The following is a 22,416-nucleotide window of genomic DNA, read 5'->3' as shown; positions in this document are numbered from 1 at the left end:
CCTTTGGTTCTTCAAGGTTAAAACAAACAAACAGCCACCTCCCCTCCCCCCAAAAAAAACCACCTTACAGCAAACTGTTTCCCATTCAGGGCTTTATTCTTTGTGTCTGAGCCCCCTCCCACCCCCAATGCCTCCCTTTCTCTCCAAAGTAGCCGCATCTCGCCACACGTCGAAATTGCACATCATGTGTTCCCTATATGGTCTCCCTCGTAAGTGGTCAGCCTGTAAGGGCAGGTGTGTTTCAAGTTTCCAGCGCCCAGCACGATAGTAGCTCAATACATATTCCTGAGCCTCTATGCATATTAGATTCAGCGTAAGAAATACTTATGGGGCTCAGTAAGTATTAGCTCAGTGAATGAACACGGCCTTTAAGGAGCCACTCCCCAAGGTCCGAACCGGGCGTCCAAGGACAACCGCTCTCCCTCAACCCCCGCCTCAACCCTCCATCCCACGGAACTTAAAACCAGATGTGTTCAGAACCGGCTTGCAATTCACGGCGCATTTCAGCGTTTCCAGGCTTCCACACTCTTTGCAAGGAAAGCTACAACGATGTCAGCGGAGAGACACGCATGTGGGGAAGGGTGAAAGGCGCGTTTGCGTTTTGCGTTAAATCTGTATCCGGGACCCAGGACCAACAGCCAGGTGAGCCTCAGCGGGTGCCGGCGCCGCGGCCGCTTTAAGGGGCCGTCTCCGAGCCGGTGGGCGGGGCGCTCCCGGAGGCTCCGGCCGCGCGGCCTCTGCGCCCGATCCCCGGCCCTCCGCACGCGCGTCCTTGCTCCCGCCGCCCGATCCCCGGCCCTCCGTAGGCCCCCCCTCCTCCCGCTCTCGGTGCTGCGAGCCCAGGCCCGCCGCACCACCTCTCCGCTCTCGGCGCCCGGACCCGCGGCCCTCGGCGCCTTTCTCCCCGGCCCTCTGCCCTTGGCGCCTCGGCCCCCCCGCGTCTCTCCGAGCCTCAGCCCTTGGCAGCACCCACACCCGCTCCCGGACGCTACTCCCAACCCCGCTCGGCCCCTGGGCGCTCCCGCCCTCTGCGGGTGCCGGAACGCAACCGCGATCCCGCGCCGGCCCTGGTGCGCGCGGTGCCCCTGCGGCCGCCGGCTCTGTCTCCGCCCGCCCGGCCACCTCGCGCAGGTCGCCTGCCCGCCCTAGGCCTGACTTCGCGTCTGGCTTGGTCCCTCCGGTTCTCCCAGCGGGTTCAGTCCTGAAAGCCCCCGGGCGTAGGCTCCTGGGGGGCCTCGGGCCTTAGGCCAAGGCCAGGTACCCAGAGCGAGTGGGGCGCGGAGCTGGGAGGGACGGATGGGCTGGCCCCTCCTGCGGCCAAGGCGGGGTAGGGCTGTGTGGCCTGGGGGGGCGGGGGTGCAGCCCGGCAGGGGCAGGACGCGGAGCAGCACCGGCTTGGACTACACTTGAGCTTCGTGGGAACCGGCGGCTGCCGCACTTTTAAGTAGAATCCTCAGCTGTGGTCTTGGACTCATGTCAGCCTTGCCGAAGTGTGAACATAGGTAGGTGCCTTTTGAGGGCAGGTGGCCTAGGCTGTGGACCTCCCGGAGAGGATGGTGACCCCCTGGCGCATTTCTGTCAGGGTCTGCTTGTCGCACCTCAGGGGTTTTGAGCTCAGAAAGAAACTCAGCCTACTAAGACCCTCTGGATGCCCTCACAATACCAGACTCTGTTGGCTTCTGTTTGGCACTTTGCCGAGACTCATCTCTGTCTATGGGGACATTGGTGAGGGGGCCCCTGAGAGCCTGTGTCAGCGAAGGGCCAGCTGGAGTGACCTGGATGAAAATGGGACTCTGGACATAGTCTCCCAAGAGGGGCGGCTAGGCTGTCTCCTCCTGTACCTCCGGATTTGGCTCCGGGCTGGGGCTCTCTTGGTGAAATTCTTCCCCCTCCTTCTGCTCTACCCCCTCACCTACCTGGCTCCCAGTGTCTCTAGCCTCTGGCTCCACCTGTTTCTGAAAGCCACTGAGACTTCAGGACCAACGTACATCAAACTGGGCCAGTGGGCCAGCACCCGGCGAGATCTCTTCTCAGAGGCTTTCTGTGCCCAGTTCTCCAAGTTGCACGTCCAGGTGACCCCGCACCCTTGGACTCACACTGAGCACATCCTGCGGCAGGCATTTGGGGAGGACTGGGGGAGAGTGCTCTGCTTTGAGAAGCAGGAACCTGTGGGTTCAGGCTGCGTGGCCCAAGTGTACAAAGCGCGTGCCAATCCTGCCTTCCTGGACAATGTCAGCACCCAGAGACTTGCCAAGGCCTCCAGTCTGCAGCCTTCTTCCGAAGCGGGGGCAGCTGGCGGGCTGAGAGAGCTCTCCGGACACCTGGAGAAGGGGTGGAGGCCTCAAGGAAGCCTTGCTGACCAGGCATTTCTGGAAAGGCTGCTCCTCCCCACAGCTGACCTGGTTGGCTCTAGCGCAGCAGAGTCTCCGGCTCCAGCACCTGCCCACCTACCTGAACCAGATCACCTCCTCCCTGTGGCAGTGAAAGTAAGTGCTCTGATGTCTTCAGCGGCCTTTCCTATCTCTAAAATCTCACCAAAACCATGGAGCTGTCCCAGATCAGGAAACCCCCCTGCAAATCACCCCACGTTGCCTTCCATTGCTTTCTATTCGCTTTACCACCATCCGAACGCCTGTGATATGCAAGCTGTTTTATTTCTTGCTTGAGGGAGTGGTGCTGTGAACCATCTGAGAAAGGAAAATGAAGAGCGTTTGGAGCTCGCTGCTGCTGCGGGTGGAGGAGCCACACTCCAGCTGGCCTACTCCTCTGGGGTCAGGAAACAGACTAGGTCAGACACGCTGTGGCAAGCCCAGGGTGGCAGTGTTCCTTTTCTTTCTTCATTTCCGGTCGCCCCAGCCCGGGCTCCACCATTTCTCATCTCTACACTTTTCCATCCCCATTCAGCATGACCCAGGGAAACTGGCAGACACAGACAGCAGGTACCCCTGATGCTCTCTTTACCTCCTCCCCATGAGTGGTGCCTCACTTCACACCTACTGAATCACACTTTCCAAGGAGGAGCCTGGGGCCTGGCCTGTTAAAAATGCTGCAAGGTTCTCGTAGTCAGGCACATTTGGGAAACACCAGACCAAAATATCCTGAAAGTGCGCCCCACAGTGCAGGACAAAAGGAGTGAATGCCAGCTGTGTACCAGGAAGTGCCAGTCATGTCTGATGCATTACTGAATCTTTATTAGACACCTTTGGGGTAGGCATTTGTTTTACTTACATGTATTTACTTATGCCGACTTTGTTCCTAAAAGGACATGGGGTGGAGGTACGGGCTGTCATCTCCATGTTGTAAACGACGGAACACGAGGCTGAGAGGTTGAGCAGCTTGCCCAGTTTCATACTGGGAATGAGTGGCAGGACTGAGTTGAAACCAGAGTTCTTCCCAGCCCGGTCCCGCCACAGGGCGTCCCTGCTGCAGTTCTCTGGGGTCTTATTTCCCAGGCTGTGACAGTCTCCTGCGGAGTGACCCCGTGTGCTCAGGACAACGCACATTCCCAGCCCCATTCCCTTAGTAGGGGGTTCAGGAGGTCTCGGAGGAGCCTGGGAGCCCACATGTCACCGAGCACCCACAGTGACTTTTACACACTCTGGTATTCGGGAAGAAAAGCCGGGAGAAAGGGAGGCGGCAGCGTCCCGGGTGTTGGGACCACTTCCCCTTCGCTCTGCTGAGAAGCCAGCCTGGCCTGGCTCTCCTTCCCTGGTGGGACCCAGGCCCGGCTGGGTGACTGTGCCCTCCTGGTCCCTCCTTGTCTCACTGTCCCTCTTTTTGGCAGGTGTTGCACCCTGGCCTGCTCTCCCAGGTGCGGATGGACCTGCTGCTGATGAAGGCGGGCAGCCAAGTCCTTGCATTTTTGCCGGGAATCAAGTGGCTTAGCTTGCCTGAGATTGTGGAGGAATTTGAGAAGCTCATGGTCCAGCAGGTGAATTCTCCTTCCCTCAGGTGTAAAGAACATCTAATATAGTTCTTGCCATTAGCAGCTGTTTAGTAAATGCGGAACGAATGAGTGAATTCCCAGTCAGTCCTGGGTAGTGCGGTGTGTGAGTTTCCAGGGCTTTTAAGTACCCAAGGACCTCCTCCCTGTCCAGGACCCTGGGGACACTTGTTTAAGTAGCCAGACTTGGTGAACACACTTAGGGGGCCGTCAGGGCTCCAAGGAGGCACCCATCCTGGCTCCCCACTGGAGAAATTGGCAATCTTTCAGAAGCAGTGTGCCAAGCCTTCACTCACATCCTCGGACATAAGGTTTTAAGTCCCAGCGATGTGTTTACTGTTTAGAAAGCTTTGCTTTGTGCTATGGAGTAGTGTAGCTTTGATAAAAGAAAATTAAAACAGAGAAAATAGCTTCTATTCCAATAACCCTCTCTGTATTCATTACTCTCAGTTAGTTCTGCCACCCATCTGAGCTTCAGTCCCCTCTTTAGAAGTCTGAGAGACATCTTGGGGTCCCATCACATTAAACTCAAATCTCTATATCTCACCGCATTTTGCCTCAAAAATCAGCTCTTCCTACTAACTGCATCTCGCGGTACTCCTGTCTCATTCCCAGAGTGTGGAGGTATGTGTGGGAGTCTGTTAGAAGCTGAACTAAGCAAACAAGTGAGATTTTCCTGTCCACGAGAAACAGACAGTAGGCAGGGGATGCTGACCTGTAACCACTACAGTAGAGTGTGGTCAGCGTTACAGGAGGAGTCTCTACAGGTCCAGCTGGGGCTCAAGAGAGGAAGTGGTCATTCCATCCTGAGGCTCAAGGCTCCCTAGGCTTGAGTTGGGTCTTAAAAGGTGAGTGGTGTTTACAGTCGGATCAAATGGGGGAAGAACATTCCAACCAGAGGGAATAAGGCAGGCCAAGGAAGGGTAGGTCAAGCAGGCTGGGATGTTCAGAACCATTCAGACTGAGTGAAGCTAGCGTTTGGGGTGGTAGAGGAAGTGGGAGGCACAAGAGGTAGACATGAAGAAAGACGCGAGGGCCAAACCATGGCCCACCTTGGATGTCATCCTAGAGAATTCAGACTTCATCTGCAGGTAGCAGGGGACAGCAGCAGATGGACTGGAAAGAGGGATGATGAGGGGTCAGGGAGTCCAACTCAGGCGCCTCTGCTAGGGCTCAGGTGACTGGCTGCGAATCACCTTGGGAGAAGCAGTGATGGGGAGCAGGGGAATAGATGTGAGTGGTTAGGGCTGCAGAGTGGATAGCACTGAGCACGGATGGCTGTGGAGGGTAAGAGGGAAGGAGTAACCTGCAGACTCCCAAGTGACGGGGTCATGGGATGTGTGCGGATGTGTGAAAGTGCTGTTGAGACATCAACTTCAAGGGTCTCTGGGCTTCCTCAGGGCAACATCCAGATGTACTGGAATATAAATCTGGGGACTGGCAGAGGGGGTCTGTCATCGGGAGGTGCTAGCTGAGGACATGGAGGGCTGGAGAGGGAGAGCAAACGCGGGGGAAGGTCAGGAGCTGGAGGACACCAGCATTTGTGGGGTACACTCAGGGGGAATGGCCAGGAGACCAGACCCAGGCAGAGCAGTTGAGAGGCCGGGCGAGAACCAGGAGAGTCAAGAGCAGGTACCAAGGGAAAGGGGGTTCAGGAAGACACCAGTACCGGGGACCCAGAGAGTTAGTGGGTAACAACGGGACAGGGCCTTTGAGTCTAGCAAGCGAGAGGCTTGGTGAGTTGGGGGACAGCAGTGTCAGTGTAGTGGGGTGGAGGGGAGAGCCGGCCCTGCAATGGAAGCAGGCCTTAGTGGAGGGAAGGGCTGGAGGGCAGGCCAGTGAGGGCAGTGGGCCCAGAGAGGCCCCGAAGCTAAACCCCTGGGCGATGGGGCAAGGGGCCTCGGCTGGTGTGACGGGCTGAGCAGGGAAGGAAGAGTGGGAGGCGGCGAGGCCCCAGTACTGCTAAGGTGTCACGAGGAGGCTCAGGACTTGTGGGGGGGCCTCTGGTCTCAGAAGGCCTCCTCCCACAGCTCCTGGGGGGCTGCAGGGAGAAGCAGGAGGGGAAGGCAGGGGACCCTGTGACTTGCTAGCTCTTTGGCAGTTCAGGTGTTGCTATCCCTGTGCCCGGACTGCCCCCTCATCTTTTCCCTCCGTTTCCCTGTAGATCGACCTGCGCTATGAAGCCCGGAATCTAGAACACTTCCAGTGCAACTTCCTGAACGTGAATTCTGTCAAATTCCCCACCCCTCTGCATCCCTTTGTCACTAGGGATGTTTTGGTGGAAACATATGAAGTAAGAGCCAGAACTTACCTGGCTGTGCATTCGCTCACAGCCGGGGTCTCTGCTTCACATGATGGCTTTAGTCTGAAACGACAAAAGCCGAGAGAGCACGTGGTTACGTGGGAGAGGAGTTTGGATCTGACATGAGGGTGGGCAGTAGCACAGTGAGCCGGGCTGTGGCCTCAGACTTTCTGGATTTGAGAATCTGCTCTGCCATTTTATTTGCTGGGTGACTTCAGTTTCCTTATGTATGACAGTGGGGCCACCATTCCTGCCTCATAGGGTTGTCCCAGGAGTCGGTGACTCATTGAATGCAAAGTGCCCTCAGCAGGAGTTTGCACAGAGAAAGTGCCCAACAAGTGTTTGTGTCATGTGATGGGCCGTGCTGTCTCCTGGCGCAGCCTCCTTCGCAAACATGGTAATGAGATCCAGGGGAGTGACACCGTGTCCTAAATTTACTAGCTGCGTGAGCTTGCGCAAGTTACTTAAGCTCTCGGGGCTTTGGCTCTTTTATTTGTTAACTAGGGATCGATAACAGGATCTATCACAATGGGCCGCTCTGACAAACAACTAACCTACATGAAACGCTTATTCACTAGCTCCCCTTTCTTCTCGCTTCCTTTTGTTTTCTTTTTCCGGTTTCCTGCTTAAGGTCACAGAGCTCACTCGTCCCTACTGGCTGATTCTTGACCAGAAACTAGCTCTCCAGGGTCTGCTCCTGCCTCTCCCCACGACATTACAACAACATCCTTACCTGTGGGTGGCAGAGCCAACGGGTTTCCTCTCTAACAAACCCATGGGACTTGTTTTCCTTTGAGAAGTGTTACGGAAGGGAAATGTAAATAGGTTAAAAGCAACTTGCGGGTGACAGGCTCTTAGGGGCTCTAAGGCAGGAACAACTCTGGGTTACTTCCCAATCGATGGGAAGGCAACACAGGTGTGTCCTATGGGGTGGGGAGCTGGGCTTCCGGTGTAAAGCTCTGCCTCCCTCATCTCCCCTACAGGAGAGCGTGCCTGTGTCCAGTTACCAGCAGGCAGGGATTCCCACTGACTTGAAGAGGAAGATTGCGCGCCTGGGGATCAACATGCTCCTGAAGATGGTGAGCGGGCGGCGGGGAGGGTGCTCAGGCCCAGCCCGTGGCCGAGGCCAGTGGGAGAGGGTGGGGCCACTGCTTGGCTACTGTGGGCAAGGCCGGAGTCCACTCTAGAAACAGCTGAGCCTACTCAGATACCCATTCATTCTACAGCTTTCTGTTAGCTCTTCCTCTGGCTTGCACTCTGCAACCCTGCAAGTGCTGTGGGGAGGGTGGGGCGCAAGACCCAGGCCCTGCCCAGGTGGCCTACAGTTAGGACAGACAGCCGAAGACATCGTATGTTAAATGCTACTGCATTCACTCATTCAGGTGTTTATTGAGCATTTGCTATGTGCCAGGCAGCACTGGATTTAGAGTAGTGAGCAAAACAGCCATGATTACACTGTTCATGGAACTACCGTTTAGTGGGAACACAGTCCTTGAAAAAGTGATACATGGGGTCAGTACAGGCCCCAAAGGGTCATTTACGAGAGGCCTGTCCTAGCCCAGGGATTTATTCAGGAAGTGGCTCCATCAGCTGGAATGTGAAGGAAGTCTAGTGTTACCGATGAGAGGATGGCCTGACAATGATTAAATGAGTTGACATTTGTAAAAGCACATAGTGAGCCCTAAGCAACGTCAGTTATTGTCATCATTGGACGTGACAGTAGTGACCCAGCCTTGGTAGCAGCTCACATGCAAGAGCAAAAAAGGAGATGCTGAGGTCGCCTGAGGTCTGGTGACCTGGGTCTGTGGCCTGCATCCAAGAGTAGTCCCCTGAGAGCTGCTCCAGAAGCAGCTGCCCTGCACCTCTCACCACTGCACCCTGCACCTCTCACCTCTGCACCTCTGACCCCTGCACCTCTCACCACTGCACCCCTGTACCTCTCACAACTGCACCCCTGTACCTCGGCATCTCTGCACCTCTCATCCCTGCATCTCTCACCACTGCACCTCTGCACCTCTTACCACTGCACCTCTGTAATTGATCACTGGGAACATGCTGTCACATGGCAGCATCTTGCGCATGTGGCGGGTGGTGGGGATGGTGAGCACTGACTCAGCCTCGAAAGCGCTGGTCTCTTCCCAGATATTTGTGGACAACTTCGTCCATGCGGACCTTCACCCTGGGAACATCCTCGTCCAGGGTGCAGACGGGCTGTCCGTGAGCCCAGAGGCGCGGCTGCAGCACGTGGACGTTGGTGACACGCTGGTGGTGGCCGTGACGCCTGCCCAGTGCCCTCTGTGCCTGGTGCTCCTGGATGCTGGCATCGTGGCCAAGCTGCAGGCTGCGGACCTGAGAAACTTCCGGGCAGTCTTCACAGCTGTGGCGATGGGGCAGGTGAGACCCGCTGGGCCCTCAGGAGTTGGGCCAAATCTTTTATTTTAGGCTCTTGGGAACGTCAGGGCTCCTTGGCCTTTGTCATTCTGGTAAGTGACTATGTTTGCTGAGGCGCTCCTGATGGAACGTCAGGGGTCTTCAGTCAGGACGTGCTCGTGCCCACGGCTGAGGCCAGCTTCAAGCAGCTCATGCTTTGGGATGGGAAGAAATGCCTCCTTCCCAAACGCCGTCGGGTGGTGCTGGTAGTTTGTGTGGTGGTTTGTCTTCCTTCAGCGAGCGCACAGGGGCAGTAGGACGGCTAGCTTCCTGACGGCCAGTGCCGTCTGCTGTGATGTGGGGCGTCGGTGCCAGGCGGCAGCACAGAGAACTTACCCTCCAAGTGTGGGCAGACACGCTGGAACCTCTGGTGTGGGGGAGCGTGGGTGGACTCTAACCCCCACCCTGTGGTTCTGAGGGGCTCCAGAATTATTATTTAGAGAAAGGGGTTCAGCAAAGCCTATACAGAGTTAACGTAGTACTACATCAAAGTGACACTGAAGAAACTCTCTGGGTGGCTGGTACAAAATTCTCCAGCAAGAAAGACCCTGGGTAAGAGTGAGCTGCTTAAAAACAAGGATGGGCAAAATTCAGGGAGTCTCTGCTTAGCAGTTTCCAAGGGGGCAAAGGCTTGAGCCTGAGCCAGTTTAGAAGTGTCCCCTGGGCCCAGGTTAAACACTGGCTGCAGTGGTAGGGGGGTGGGGGGGGGGCGTTCCTGGGCACAGGTTTGGGTGAAGGAGGAAGGTCACAGCTCAAGGAGGGAGAGCTTGGCTCCCGGGGCAGTGCTGCAGACGTGGAAATGCATTAGCAGTGCCCGCCAGGGCAGGCAGGTATTCAGGGGGTCCGTGGAGGTTGGTCAGATGGTGTCCTGGGCAGAGGTGGAGAGAAGGCTGGAACACAGAGGCTGGGTCAGCTGTGAGGAGGGGATTCTGCTGGGGCAGGAAGAGAGCCCACGAGGACAGTGGCTGGTCCAACCTGGTGGCAGGTCCTGGTGGCTTGGGGCCAGGCTGGTTGGTCAGCAGTGCCGCAGGGCGCATGTGCAGCAGGACACTGGCTTTGGGGCGGTGCCGTGTGGCTCTGGAGGGCACAGGAGACAGCACACCGCCTTGCCCTGACTGCGCGAAGCACAGTGAAGAGCCCACTGACCAAGACAGACTTCAAAAGACTGGTCGGTTGCCAGGTCTCCAGGAGGGGCAAAGTCAGGCAGGATTGGTGCCAAAGGCGGGGTGGTAGAAGGATTAGGTGGAAGCAAGTCGGACAAGAAGTTTGGGCAGAGCATCTAGTTTTGTGCCCTCCCGACTCCACCAAGTGTCTTGTCTTTTGCATTTTCCAGGGCCAAAGAGTGGCTGAGCTCATCCTGCATCACGCTCGGGCCAGCGAGTGCAGGGATGTGGAGGGATTCAAGGCTGAGATGGCCACACTTGTGACCCAGGCCAGGAAGAACACAATCACCCTGGAAAAGGTGAGCAGGCCATTCAAGGGGTGGGGCCTGTATACTTTCCTTGCCCTTGGACAAAGCAAATCCTAGGTTGAAGGGAGACCTCTTTATGGGGAGACGTCTCGAGGGGGTGTGAGTTTTAAGGCAGATGAAGAACAAACCTTTCCTCTGCCCACATCCTCCAGGTACAAGGAGGCCCTCTGAAATTCCTGGCTCTCAAGAGTGGTTCTGGGGTGGCTGCTGGGACAGTGACATTTTATAGTGCCCCACCCCTCCCTGTCCGGGGTGTAGCTGCTCTGTGGCTTCATCTGTTTCTGGAGGGAGGGCCGACGACGGTCCCTGAGCTGCCAGAGGACATACCAATGTTCACATCCTTTTAGAGCTGAACCAGAGCCCACTTTGTATCTTACAGACAGTTCTAACAAACCTGGCTGTTTTCTCCCCAAGTTCATGGTCTGCTCTAGCAAGGAGTGACCCATTAGCAGTGAGGAGCAGCTGGCACCCTGGCACTGCCAATCTTTCTATTCAGATGTGGTTTTTATGTGTGCTGGGGGTAGACACACACAGAGGGGTAGCTGGGCCTCCAGGCCTGTCCCTTGGATGGGGTCTCTGAGCTGATCTGAGATGGGAGTTGGGCTGTGCGTGTGCAGTCCTTCTGGAGTTTGTCAGACAGTCCCTTTCCGCTCGCGTGTGTGTGTGTGTGTGTGTGTTTGGTGGGAAGGGGGGGTGGTCAGGGGCCTGGAAGGAGAGAAGCCGCTCCTGGGGGCTCTGTACTCTGCAGTCAGCTTTATTCTCTTTTCCAGCTTCAAGTGTCCAGCCTTCTCTCGAATGTCTTTAAGTTACTGATGACTCACAAGGTGAGGCCCTCTGGTCAGGCTGGAGGGGGGCCTCTGGGGAGGCTGGCCGGCGGCCACAGGGTGGTGAGAGGTACCTCTCTTATGTGAGAGCTTGTTTTTCAAAACATCTTTCGTGCGGAGGCCTTTGCATGAAGAGAGCTGTTCCTGTGTCCTGACTCGGTGTAGCAGGCTCTCCTGGGTACACTTAGTCTGTGTATCTGTCAGTCTATGCCATCCAAGTACCTGTGATACTTAGCTGTAGAAAAATAGATTTACAAATGTAAAAACAGGCTTTCATGCCTTTTCCCTCCTCACTTTACATTAAGGACACTTGGTATTAACGTAAGTCATACTTCCACAGCTCTTTCCTGTGTGGTGCAAAGTCCTGGGGTTAGGGGTGGCCAAGAGTGGGGGGGCGGCCTCTGGTCCTGGTGCATTCAACACACCTCAAGGTAAGAATGAAAGCATTCTCAAAAAAAAGAAAGCATTCTCAAAAGTGTGGAAGCCTCAGGGCCCCCGCCCTGAACTGTGCCTGCGTGGCTCAGGGTCCCCCTTCTCTCGAATGTCTTGTCCTGGCTGGAAGTACCCAAGCCAAAACGTGAGCATGGTGCTTTCTCCTCCTGAGCCCCGTCTGGCCCCCTGGGCAACGTCTCAGGCCTTAACTGGGACAGATGCCCTTTACTTTTACCGAAGATTATTTCCCCATGAGTCACCCTTCCATTTCCTGATCTTATGTCCACTTGAAAAACAGATTCTTGTTCTTCTAGGTTTCAATCCTGACTCTACTCTTCCTCACCCAGGGGTCTTGAGCAAGGCACTTAGTCACCCTGAGCTGTAGCTTCTTTATCTATAGAATGGGGATAATGACAGTAATTTTGAGCATTAATTGATGTAAAGTGCTATTACTATTCACCTGGCTCGACAGTGGGAGAGGCTCTGCTCTGTTGGAGCTGAGCTTGTATATCGGCTCTGAGAAAGGCTACTGCACATTTTGAAGAATGACCCTCATTTAGATTTCTAGTTTCTGGTATATCTGTGGAATATTAATTTTATTATTTTTAAGTCATTCATATACATGTACACATACCTCTATGCTGTATGTGAACACATGTGCACACACACACACACACACACACTCCTAGGAAGTACATACCGCAGCCCCCAGGTTTTTCCTTAGTGACCCTAGTACATGGGAAGCTGGGTCAGTAGATGAGGTGGTGGGGAAATGATGGGGTGGGGAAAAGGATGGGGGGTGGATGGTAAAAATTACATGGGCAGGTACAAGAGGCCGCGAGCAGACAGCGACAGGGTTATCTAGACCCCTCTCTGTATCAGTGGGCTTTGGAAAGAACCCTGTTTTCCTGTTTCAGGTAAAGCTTGAAAGCAACTTTGCCTCAATTGTGTTCGCCATCATGGTGCTGGAGGGGCTTGGCCGCTCACTGGACCCCAAACTGGACATCCTGGAGGCAGCAAAGCCTTTCCTTCTGAAAGGACTGGCGTCCCCGCACTGACTGTGCAGGGCCTTCGTTCAGAATGGAAGGCCACTCCTGACGCCTCTCCTGTGGCAGCCTGAACATTTTCAAACTGGGCCGCGTGGAGGGCATACCGTCGCTTTTCACTCTGATTTGATTTTAGGCGTCTTTTTAACAGCTTTGGGTTATTCGGGGAAGTCAAGGGAGGGAAGGGTCCCATCCATTCAGTTGTAGAAGCTGGTGGGAGATTCTATTTCAGGGAAAATGTTCTGTGGAGGAGGATGAATAAACGTAATTATTTTGTTTTCTTGTTTTTCTCTCTTCTTTTCTTAATCCTCTGTTCTCCCTGATCAGGTGGGTCCTCCTAGACTCTGATAATTAGGTTAGAAAATGTCACAGATCCTGTCGTCCGATGGCTTCCAATTCTTTTTAATGCACCCTTACTGGTAAGAAGTTGAATATATTTATGAACACATACATGTGTGATTTATTTATAAATTTTATGCAGGTGATACCACCACTAGCAAATCTCTTGGAGGCACAATATACACTTAGGGCAAATTTCACTATACTTCAAATTATCTTTTTATAATTTAAAAAATTTTTTTGCTGACTTCTTGTGAAATTTTATTACGAGGTGAAAAAGAAAAGCAACGATTAATGTGGCTGACCGAGGGAGAGGAGCAGAATCAACTCTGTTCTCTCCTCAAAGCTCCGCTGTGCTTCCATGTTAGTGTTCAGACGGAGGCTTCTCTGAGCACTGTTCAGGCCTTGTCCATTTGTCCAGGGCTAATTTGGGTTAATGTTAATATAGAAATAGAAGCAGTACAGCCTCTTCACCAGGGCTTGACATCTGCAGTGGCAGTGACGCTCCAGCAGTGCATTAAGGGGTGGTGGCCACTGCCTGCCGCTCCGGCGGGTCCTGGACTGTTCTCTGAAGGCTGACCTGACATGTGGTGGCCCACGTGGACTAAGGATCCCAGGGTTAGCTTGTAGAGTGCACATTAGTAAAGCTTAATGTCGTTTTTCTAAATAAAAGTAGTATTTTCTCCTGTACCCCAGTGGATGTTCTTGTTTTTGAGGCCACTGCTTCAGATAGTGAGGACAAAATCAAGCCTTCCTGCTCTCTGAAAGCCCCGCTCTGGCCACAGAATCAGATTCTTCCTCTCTTTCCTTCTCAAGGGTAAAGTTCCTTTTAGGGAACAAATAAGGTTTAATTGGACAGAGGCACCTTTGGTGCAGTTCTTTTCAGAGAGGAGATGTTATTTTTATAATACTTCCCATGTCTTGAGAGGAGGGCATTCTAATCAGGCAGTGGCTCCAGGTAGCTTTGTGTGTTGGGGGGGCAGAGGTACCGTTCAGCTCCCTCCTCATGAGCACGCCAGCCAGACACACGGCCCCCAGTGCCATCTGCATGTCCACTTACACTGTGGGGCAAGCGAGGGGGCACAAACAGAGCAGGCGCGTCCCTGAGCCTACACCGTCAGCACCAATGCATTTAATCAAGTCACCTGTGGTATGTGTTACCTATCACTGCCTACAAACCACCCTGAAATGTACTGGCTTAGAATGACATTTATTACCTCAGTGTCTGTAGGTCAGAAATCTGGGTACAGCTCAGCCAGCTCCTCTGCTCGGGGTCTCGCACAGGCTGCAGGCCCCACTGGGTGGGTCTATGCCAAGCTCACTCGTGTGGCGGTGGGCACAGTTCAGTTCCTCGTGGGCTGTTGGACCGAGAGCCTCAGCTCCTCAGGAGCAGTTATAGCAGCAACAGAAAACGAACACAGGCTGTATCGACGAGGAGAGAAATGGTTAACAGATGTGCTTTAACATAGGTGATTAGCTGAATTTTAAAACAAGTATCTAAAAAAACGCTACATTTGATTTATAAAGTCATCTTAAGGAGAAAAGGCTACTTTCTTGGGTAAAAGTGGAGAAAGTGGCCACATGGTCTTTCCCCTGAAGAGAGATCACAGCTCGATCCCCTCTAAAGTAGAAAGTATAGGTTCAATTCTGTGTTACTAAAACCGCTGAGAGGATGAGTTCCTTTCTTCTTTCCAAGACTTACAAGGAAAGCCAGATCAAGCAAGCCTTGTAGAGTAGGAAATTAAATAAACATGAAATCTTGTGAACAATTTTTTTCCCTTACCCCCTTGCTTTGTTTTCCATTTCCAGGTATCTATCAAATAGGTTCTTGATTTGGGGTTAGATGCTCTATGCTAGGTCATTTAGAATTTGTCCTCACAATTTGTCAAAATTTGGTAATTTGGTTTGCATTCAGAAGCTGCGAGCTCAGTGCGAGTTTGGCATTCTCTCCCTCACCTTCTAAAATGCACCCATTCAAAGAAGGTGCTCATCTGAGATCCAAAAAGAGGGCCACCGTGCAACCTGCAAAAAGCAGTAAGGAATCTTTGCCCTTGGAGTTCTTAGAGCATGTCTGCAAAGCAAAACGTGTCACTGCTACATAGTCAAAATAATTTATTGAGGGCTGGGCTGGCGGCGGTCGTACAAGGGGCGCGCTCCGGGTCCCGGATGCGAGAAGGAGGAGGATGTGGCCGTGGAGGGAAAAGGCTGCGGAAAACAAGCCGGAAGAACGTTTCCCAAAGTGTACCCTGCCTAACTAGCACCTACTGTGTTCTCAACACCGTGCCACCTCTAGAAGATGATCATGGGAACAGCAATAGCAGTCATGTAAAAATCTTTTTACCGAAAAAGATGCTTGAATGTCTGCCGAAATGTTCAAGTTTACCCAAAGGGACCGCTGGAACACTAATGAGAGATCATGGTGCAGCCCTCCTTTTGGATTTTTTAATAACGTGTGACCCTTCACCGTTGATCCCCTGACCTGCATTACCTTGGTAACCATTTCATTTTTTTAATTTTGGTGTACAAGCTGTTACATTTCTTCTCTCAAAGTGTAACATGCTGATTTCCACAAATAGAGATAGCCCTTTGAGCGATAAATTTGCAAAATACTGTCTTCATTTTCTGCACTAAAATTCATTTCAGTTTTTAAAATAAAGTGTAATCTGTGTTTCCATCCTTAAAAAAAAAGTTTATTGACTGGGACCATAAACTTTTTATAGTGAAAAAATCAGAATTTGTGATGCAAAACATTGAAGCTAAGGACCCCACGAATGGTCTACAGATCAATATTACTTTCAATACAAGCAAGCATTGAAGTTAAAACTTTTTCTTTTGTAGACAGGCAGATGGCTCAGGTGGTTAGAGCTTGAGCTCTCAACAAGGTTGTAAGGTTGCTGGTTCAATCCATGCGTGGGATGGTGGGCTGGGCCCCCTGCAACTAAAGATTGAAAACGGCAACTGGACTTGGAGCTGGCCAGGTACTATCTTAAATGACTCAAATTCAGATGTGGGCCACTGAAGTTCAGAGAAATAAAGTGACTTGTTCAAATTCATAAAGCTGATAACTGACAGAGCGGAGGTCTGAACTCGTTAGATCTTCAGACTCCAAGTTCAAAGCTCCTTTTTGTTCAAGCTGTGCTTTTTGTGTGGCTTTGGAATCATACATTTTTCTTGCTGGGAGCAAGGCAGCTGTGTAGCTTGGGCAGCGAATTCCCTAGGAAGAATGGCAAGCCCTGTCCTCCGGATCCAGGAACTTCCTATCTTAGTGGTGTGTACCCATCACAAAGGGCAAGTGGTGAATGGTAGCTCAGATACCGCCACACTGTTGTGCATCAATGGGAAAGGGAAAGTCAACTTTCATCTAGAATAGAGTGGGCTCTTTCCTCTAATTTATATACTTAGAGGTTAGGAGGGCGGGAGGACAGGGGAGAGAGTCCTACAGGGCAGAGGATTAAACAATAGGCTGTTCAGAAGGGCGTGGGGCAGCTCAGCAATCAGAAGCTTAACACCTGCCTAAGTCCAGGGAGAGAGGTTTCCCATTACAGGGCACACAAAGGTCCATATTTTGGCACAGAAGTGATATACAAATGTACTCAAATCCCTAAATTCAGGTCTACATTTCTCTCCATAAATACCCTACGTTAATGCTTGTGACTGAATGTGAAATCTTCGGTGCTTAGCAAGTGACCATTTCGAATGGAAATCGCCAAGGCGTAAAGCTGGCAGGCTCAATTTCGAATTTAATCAAATCTAGAGGTGCTTAGAAAAATTCCGGCCCATAGGTCTCGGAGTCCCTAAGAATTTGGGGAGGGGCGTTTAGAGAAGCTTGGAGTCTATTAGGTCCTAAAAGATCTAATAGAAGGCAACATTAAGAGACAAAAGCCAAGAATCCAGGCCGGCTCGGGATCAGGGGAATTAGGGACACTGCCTAAACTGGAGGAGATGCTAAAATGCAGCTTCCCTGGCCTTATGCAGGACTCAATCAGAACATCTGGGGTCAGACTCCTCAAGTGACTGATGCCACCCGTCCACGTATTGCTATTGGGAACCACTGGCTGCAGTCGGTCAAGTCCGTTTGCAGAACAACAATAAAGCAAGGAAGACCTAAAGACACCGCTGTGAGCCTCCAGCAGGAGAGGAGTTCAGAGGAGCAGCACCGGGAAGGACACAGGTCACACAGGGTTAGGAGCAGGCAGAGGGACGGGCCCAGGTGGGCAAACCCCGTCTGCGCCAGCGCAGGTGGGGAGGGGCGAGTTCAGACTCCAGGGCCCGAGTTTCCCGGCCCACGCGTTACTAAAGGGCGCTCCTAAAGCGGGGCGCGGAGGCCGGGCCCCCAAGGCGTCCCCTCCTCCCTCCCCGAGGTCCGGCTCGCCCTTCCCCGGGGCGATGCGCGCGGCTCCGCCCCGCCGAGCCCGTCAGGGCCGTCACCGAGCAACACCACAGGCCGCCGACACCGTTCGCAGGTCGGAAGGCGCCTCCTCACCCTCGCGGCCGCTACACGCCGGCTCCCTCGGTGCGCGGGGCAGGCCCTGAGATGTTAATCTGAGACGAGCAGCGCGGCTTCCCGCCCCCTCAGACGCCTCCCTCTGGGAGCAGGGCGGCGCCGCTGACGTCCGGGGCGGGGCGCCGGGCGGAAGTGACGTGCGGCGGCGGTGGGGCCTGGGAGCCGCGGTCCGGACGTGGCTGTCATGTCGGCTCTGACCCGGGTGGCGCCTTTGGTTCGCGGCGGAGGCCGCTTTTTCAGAGGCCTCCGCGCGCGCGAGGCTGGAGGCGGAGGAGTCCGTCAGTGAGTGTCGGCTGGGGGGGCGGTGGGGGCCTCGCCTGCTTCTAACGGAAAGCGTCCCTCTCCCGGACGCCCTCACCTTGACGCCGGTCGCCTGGCGCTGATCCGGGTCCCTGCGGCGACCTTCGCCCCGAGGCATGGTGGGATTTGTAGTCCGACCGCGCGTGGGGCGGTGACTTCGTCCCGCTCCGCGACGCTGGGGGCCTGGGAAAGCGGGGCTCCGTGGGGGCTGGAGGAGGCTGTTCTCCAGGCAGGTATTAAACATTGTTTCGGGCCATCCTTGCACCAGGAGGAGGCTGCCCTCGGGAAATGAACGGTTGGATGTGGACACAAGCTGGAGCTTTTGTGGAAGCGAGAGGAGTTGGGGAGGCGAGGGCGGGGCCTGGGAAACTCACGCGCCCCCCCCCCCCATGGTTTTTATATTGCAGCATCTATCTTCATAGATAGATCCTGAATAAATACTGTTAAATAGAATTGGCATATGATGGCATTAGAGAAACAGTATGATATTCTGTTGAGGTTGTAAAGCAGTGATGCCTGATGGAGCCTTTTAAAAGTAATATGTCACTGTAAAAACAAACATAGCAATGCATATATACACGTATGCAAAAAGAATAAAAACCACCTCTTATACCACCCATAGCTAATGAGTATTAATATTTTATGTGGAGCCTTCCAAATAAAAGTGTTATAAATATTTACATAAAAGTGGAATTTTATCACTTTAGTGTGGTAACATTGGTTTCATCATTCTGATAGGAATTAATTAGTTGTGTCTTTGATTCATAAAATGAGGAAATTATTAATGTTTGTCTATGGGCAGTGTATTTAGGAGTTTGGGCTTTGCCACCAAATAGTACTTCTGTGTCCAGATCTGTAAACATTAATAACCATAGGATCTATCCCAAGATGGTTATGAAAATTAAATAATAAGGCATATAAAATGCGTAGAATGTGGTGCATATATAGACACTGAGTAAATCATAACGGTTAATAATCTTTTACAGTGGGAGAAGATAATAAAAAGGGTACTAAGTAATATGTATCAAGAACCATAAAATATTGAAGTCCACAAATCTACACCACATTTTAGTCGAGTTTTGGGACAGGTATTCATTTCTGTGCTAACAAAAGGGAACATTGTTTTACAAGCTGACTCTTACACATTTTACGCAGTAATTCTCTTTAAGTTTCTATATCCATTTCTGTGTCGTAGCGTAGGTACAGCTGCTGAAGAGGACTTGAAAATGGCCCCATTAAGTACAAATTATATTATTGAAATTAGATTCAACGTATAATAATCCGTCTGAATGCGTATAGCCTTTATGGATTGTATCCCACAACTTGTCAACAGTATCCAAATGAAAAAACAAAAATCAAAAACTTATTCCAACTTACTCCTTAAGGCTCTTTGCTCTGTTCAGAGCTATTAGCTTATTAAAAAGAATGAGTCCTCTTTCCCAGATAGTGGTCTTTTAATGAAGATTGTAATAGAGCAGAGGACATAATTTGCCCTTGAAATAGATGGCCTGATAGAATAAAATTAATTTGTTTACTTGTTTTTCTGATAAGCTAGTAACCTACTACTACAGGTTTACCATCCCTCCACCAAAACTCTTGGGGCCGGTACCCCATTATCAACACATTTCATATTCCTGGTGCAAGATGCGTGAATATTCACTAAAGGAAAACCACAATTAGCCTCTTGTCAGTCCAGGTCAGTTTTTGCTGCTACACCAGTTTAAAGCAAGCTTTTGAAAAGTGAGTATTTTGAGGGGTTGTGGAGCTTTTATTCTGGATTTCATGGAGGAGAGATGTTTGGTTTCTGGATGTAAGTCAAAGTTTTGGATGCCTTTATACTTGGAAGATGTAGCAAGGTGCTTAACCTTTTCCGTTTGTCCCACAGTGCTGGTGGCGGTGTGCACATCGAGCCCCGGTACCGACAGTTCCCCCAGCTCACCAAGTCCCAGGTGATCCAGGCCGAGTTCTTCAGTGGAACTATGTGGTTCTGGATCCTCTGGCGCTTCTGGCACGACTCCGATGCTGTGCTGGTGCGTGTAGAACATTCCCCTCCTTTCTGCGGGTGGGGGAGGGGAGAAGTAGTAATCGCCTTGCTTGGTTTTTTTGGTCTGTTTGTGGACTGTGTTTCTATCTGGGTACAGTGGTCCCCTCCCTTATCCGTGGTTTTACTTTCCTTGGTTTCAGTTATCTGGGTCAACCTTGGTCCAAAAATATTAAATGGAAAATTCCACAAATAGTTCATGTTTTAAATTGTGCACCATTCTGAGTAGTGTGATGAAACCTCGCATTGCCACGCTCCATCTCACCCGGGATGTGAACCATCCCTTTGTCCAGCGTCTCTCCACACTGAATACGCTTCCTGCCTGTTAAGTCACTTAGTCGCCATCTTGGTTATCAACTGTCCTGGTGCCGCAGGGCTTGTGTTCATGTCACCCTTATTAATAACGGCCCCAAAGTGCAAGAGTGGTGATGCTGGCAATTCATATCTGCCAAAGAGAAGCTGTAAAGGGCTTCCTTTCAGTGAAAAGATATGTATGTATAGAAAGAAACGGTATTTGTAGGAATCAGTACTAGCCATAGTTTTAGCGATCCCCTGGGGGTCTTGACACGTATCTCCCATGGATAAGGGGGGAATGACTGTATGTCCAGTGTGTATGCAGACATCCTGTTATTAAAGGACACTTACTGTGTCTCACCTTTTGTACTCAAGGATGCACACGGAGGTGGTCCATGTCTTACGGTTTCTGTTAGTTTGCCGTATTTGGAGGGAGACTAGAAACTAAATCTTTTACCTTATCTAGGTGTTCATCGGTGGGTTAAGTTTCACACGTAAATCCTTTAAATGATGAATGTCATCAGGTCTGTCCAGAGGCCCAAGTCAGCCAGGTTGAGGTGAGATAGATGTGAGCTAATTTGTTTTGAGGAGGGAAGTTAGTTACTGGTGACTTCATAACACGTCATTAGCCTCAACTGAGCTTTTATCGCATTTGCACAGACCGTTCTCTAGGAGATGATGGCATTAAGCCACTAAAATTTGTGCCTGTGGATGCAGAATACTTTGAATTTTAGTAAATTTGGTTTTGTTTTAAGGTAGGAAAAAAATGTTAACTTTAAATAGTGTACAAGCTTTAGAAGCATCAGGTTGATTAATGCCCCGTTTCTCTAAGAACTCTGTGCTCTTGTTGCCCAGTAAGGAGCTGCCTCGTGTCTCTGAGCCGGCAGCACGGAGACACCTATCTGCTGAGACGATGGTGTGGTCCTAGGTCAGGGTCGAAGATGAACGAGGCCACCTGAGGCTCCTAGATCTCCCAGCAGGAATGACAGGACAGTTTGAGACAGTCATCATGTTTTGTCAGGGCTTCAAGACACCCTTGAGATGTGGGGTACCTTTGAAATCTCTTGCCTCCATCCCCCCTACCCTCCATTGCAAACACATTCTCCAATCCTGGCTCAGGCTGGAGGCTTCAGAATTGGCAGGCTTTTCAGTTCAGGCCACAGCTTACGTTGAACAGACTGAAGAACAGTCGGACCATCAAATAGTTGAAGTAGAATTTGTTCCTGTGGTATGTTGGGACATTTTTTACTGTTCAAAATTTCTTTTTAACTGATTGGAGTATAGATTGACTTTTTTTTTTTTTTTCGTGATGTCACCAGGGTCACTTTCCATATCCAGATCCTTCCCAGTGGACGGATGAAGAATTAGGTATCCTGCCTGACGACGAGGACTGAAAGGGCAGACGCAGCTCTTTTCAAGTGAGTATTCCCCACATTCCATTTTTTTAAAGTTATGTTTACTTTTTGTCGGTAAACTTGTTTTGACTTGGTTCAGATCTGGAAGTCAGTTTTTCTTTTTTCAAAAGGAAGGAACTAGGAGGAGTTGCTTTCCCTACAAACCCCTCAGGGGTTAAGACATTCTCATTTCACATATTTTTAAATTAAACATTGCACCGTTATAATTGCCATCATTCAGAATGCCTTGGAAATTGTTTTAAAAGATAGGAAGCATTAAGTGATAGTTGAATATCCCCATTAAGTCATATTCTTAGTATTGCCTTTGTAATTTTAATTAGAAGTAGCTTATTGACATGGAAATTACAGCAGGTTTTGGGTATGTAGGGAGGAAAGGGATGGGAAAAAATGTCACCAAAGGGCAGGCAGGCAGTTGTATTACAGCTTGTGTGTCCCTGGCTTTGTTATCGACAGCTTTAGCAGGCCTCATGCTCCCCCATTTACATGTCTGCCGGCACTAACTTCCTGTCTTACAGATTTCCCAATATTCCCCCACACCATCGTTATCCTCTTGTTTTAATAACTAGACTCAACCCTATGAGAGAGCAAGGTGATTTCACTTCCCTCTTCTACAAGGGTACTCACCTGACTGGTGCTCCGTGATGCTTGAGGAACTGAGTGAACAGAATTATGAATTATTGAATATAAGAGTACTGAAAACTTTCCATTTTTGTTTTCCTGCAGGAGCCAGGTGAGAATGTCGAGAAAGTACTGACTTCGTATTGTATATTGAAGTTGTAAATTAAAGTTTTGGTTGAGAATGAGGAACTGAGTTTTGGCTGTTTGTGCTAATGACAACTACCCCTTCTGGATTATTTCCTGCGTTCCTAGCTGCTCTGCTACCTGGTACAGGCCCTTTCCGGGGATCCTCTTGGGTATCCCGTGGTGCAGGTAGCCGTTACCTCCACTTATCGGTGAGGACATCGAAGCTCAAGGGGATGAAGTAACTTGCTTAGGGTCACACTGAGTGGTGACATTAGGTCAGCCCCACACGTAATTAGTGTCATACTGCCGGTCTCCTTAGATAACGTCTACG

General features: G+C 51.3%; 2 protein-coding genes and 1 long non-coding RNA gene across 4 annotated transcripts; 2 read left to right on the top strand and 1 right to left on the bottom strand.

Moving 5' to 3' along the window:
• Positions 1-437: 437 nt before the first annotated feature.
• ADCK2 (aarF domain containing kinase 2) lies at positions 438-12,728 on the top strand. Of its 2 annotated transcripts, XM_019749864.2 has the most exons (9): positions 438-1,502; positions 1,583-2,486; positions 3,785-3,931; positions 6,108-6,236; positions 7,229-7,324; positions 8,388-8,639; positions 10,009-10,137; positions 10,917-10,970; positions 12,320-12,728. In XM_019749864.2, the coding sequence occupies exons 1-9, from the start codon at positions 1,474-1,476 to the stop codon at positions 12,458-12,460; spliced, it is 1,881 nt and encodes a 626-aa protein (XP_019605423.2). In that variant the 5' UTR covers positions 438-1,473; the 3' UTR covers positions 12,461-12,728. The 2 variants fall into 2 exon arrangements, with proteins under 2 accessions (XP_019605423.2, XP_019605422.2); XM_019749863.2 differs by having other exon boundaries at positions 1,409-2,486.
• LOC109457178 (uncharacterized) lies at positions 7,600-17,406 on the bottom strand. The gene is made up of 3 exons (XR_012490338.1): positions 17,271-17,406; positions 14,005-14,209; positions 7,600-11,205 (listed from the first exon to the last, which is right to left on the bottom strand). It is a non-coding gene; the product is annotated as an uncharacterized LOC109457178 (long non-coding RNA).
• Positions 17,407-17,414: 8 nt separating this feature from the next.
• NDUFB2 (NADH:ubiquinone oxidoreductase subunit B2) lies at positions 17,415-22,144 on the top strand. The gene is made up of 4 exons (XM_019749866.2): positions 17,415-17,573; positions 19,477-19,621; positions 21,246-21,344; positions 22,065-22,144. Exons 1-3 carry the CDS (start codon positions 17,476-17,478, stop codon positions 21,318-21,320), a joined length of 318 nt encoding a protein of 105 aa, XP_019605425.2. The 5' UTR covers positions 17,415-17,475; the 3' UTR covers positions 21,321-21,344; positions 22,065-22,144.
• The last annotated feature ends 272 nt before the right edge of the window (positions 22,145-22,416 follow it).

This window comes from Rhinolophus sinicus, linkage group LG11 (genome assembly GCF_036562045.2).
Source record: "Rhinolophus sinicus isolate RSC01 linkage group LG11, ASM3656204v1, whole genome shotgun sequence".
In the NCBI taxonomy this organism is placed as follows: Eukaryota; Metazoa; Chordata; class Mammalia; order Chiroptera; family Rhinolophidae; genus Rhinolophus; species Rhinolophus sinicus.
Note: the sequence above shows the minus strand (reverse complement) of the source record. Positions and strands in the feature narration are given on the sequence as shown.

Coding starts and splice junctions, on each gene's coding strand:
- ADCK2 (XM_019749864.2), top strand. CDS start 1,474: ATGTCAGCCTTGCCGAAGTGTGAACATAG. Junction 6,237..7,228: donor TTTTGGTGGAAACATATGAA/GTAAGAGCCAGA, acceptor TCTCCCCTACAG/GAGAGCGTGCCTGTGTCCAG. Junction 10,971..12,319: donor AGTTACTGATGACTCACAAG/GTGAGGCCCTCT, acceptor TTCCTGTTTCAG/GTAAAGCTTGAAAGCAACTT.
- NDUFB2 (XM_019749866.2), top strand. CDS start 17,476: ATGTCGGCTCTGACCCGGGTGGCGCCTTTGGTTCGCGGCGGAGGCCGC. Junction 17,574..19,476: donor GGAGGCGGAGGAGTCCGTCA/GTGAGTGTCGGC, acceptor TTTGTCCCACAG/TGCTGGTGGCGGTGTGCACA. Junction 19,622..21,245: donor ACGACTCCGATGCTGTGCTG/GTGCGTGTAGAA, acceptor TGATGTCACCAG/GGTCACTTTCCATATCCAGA.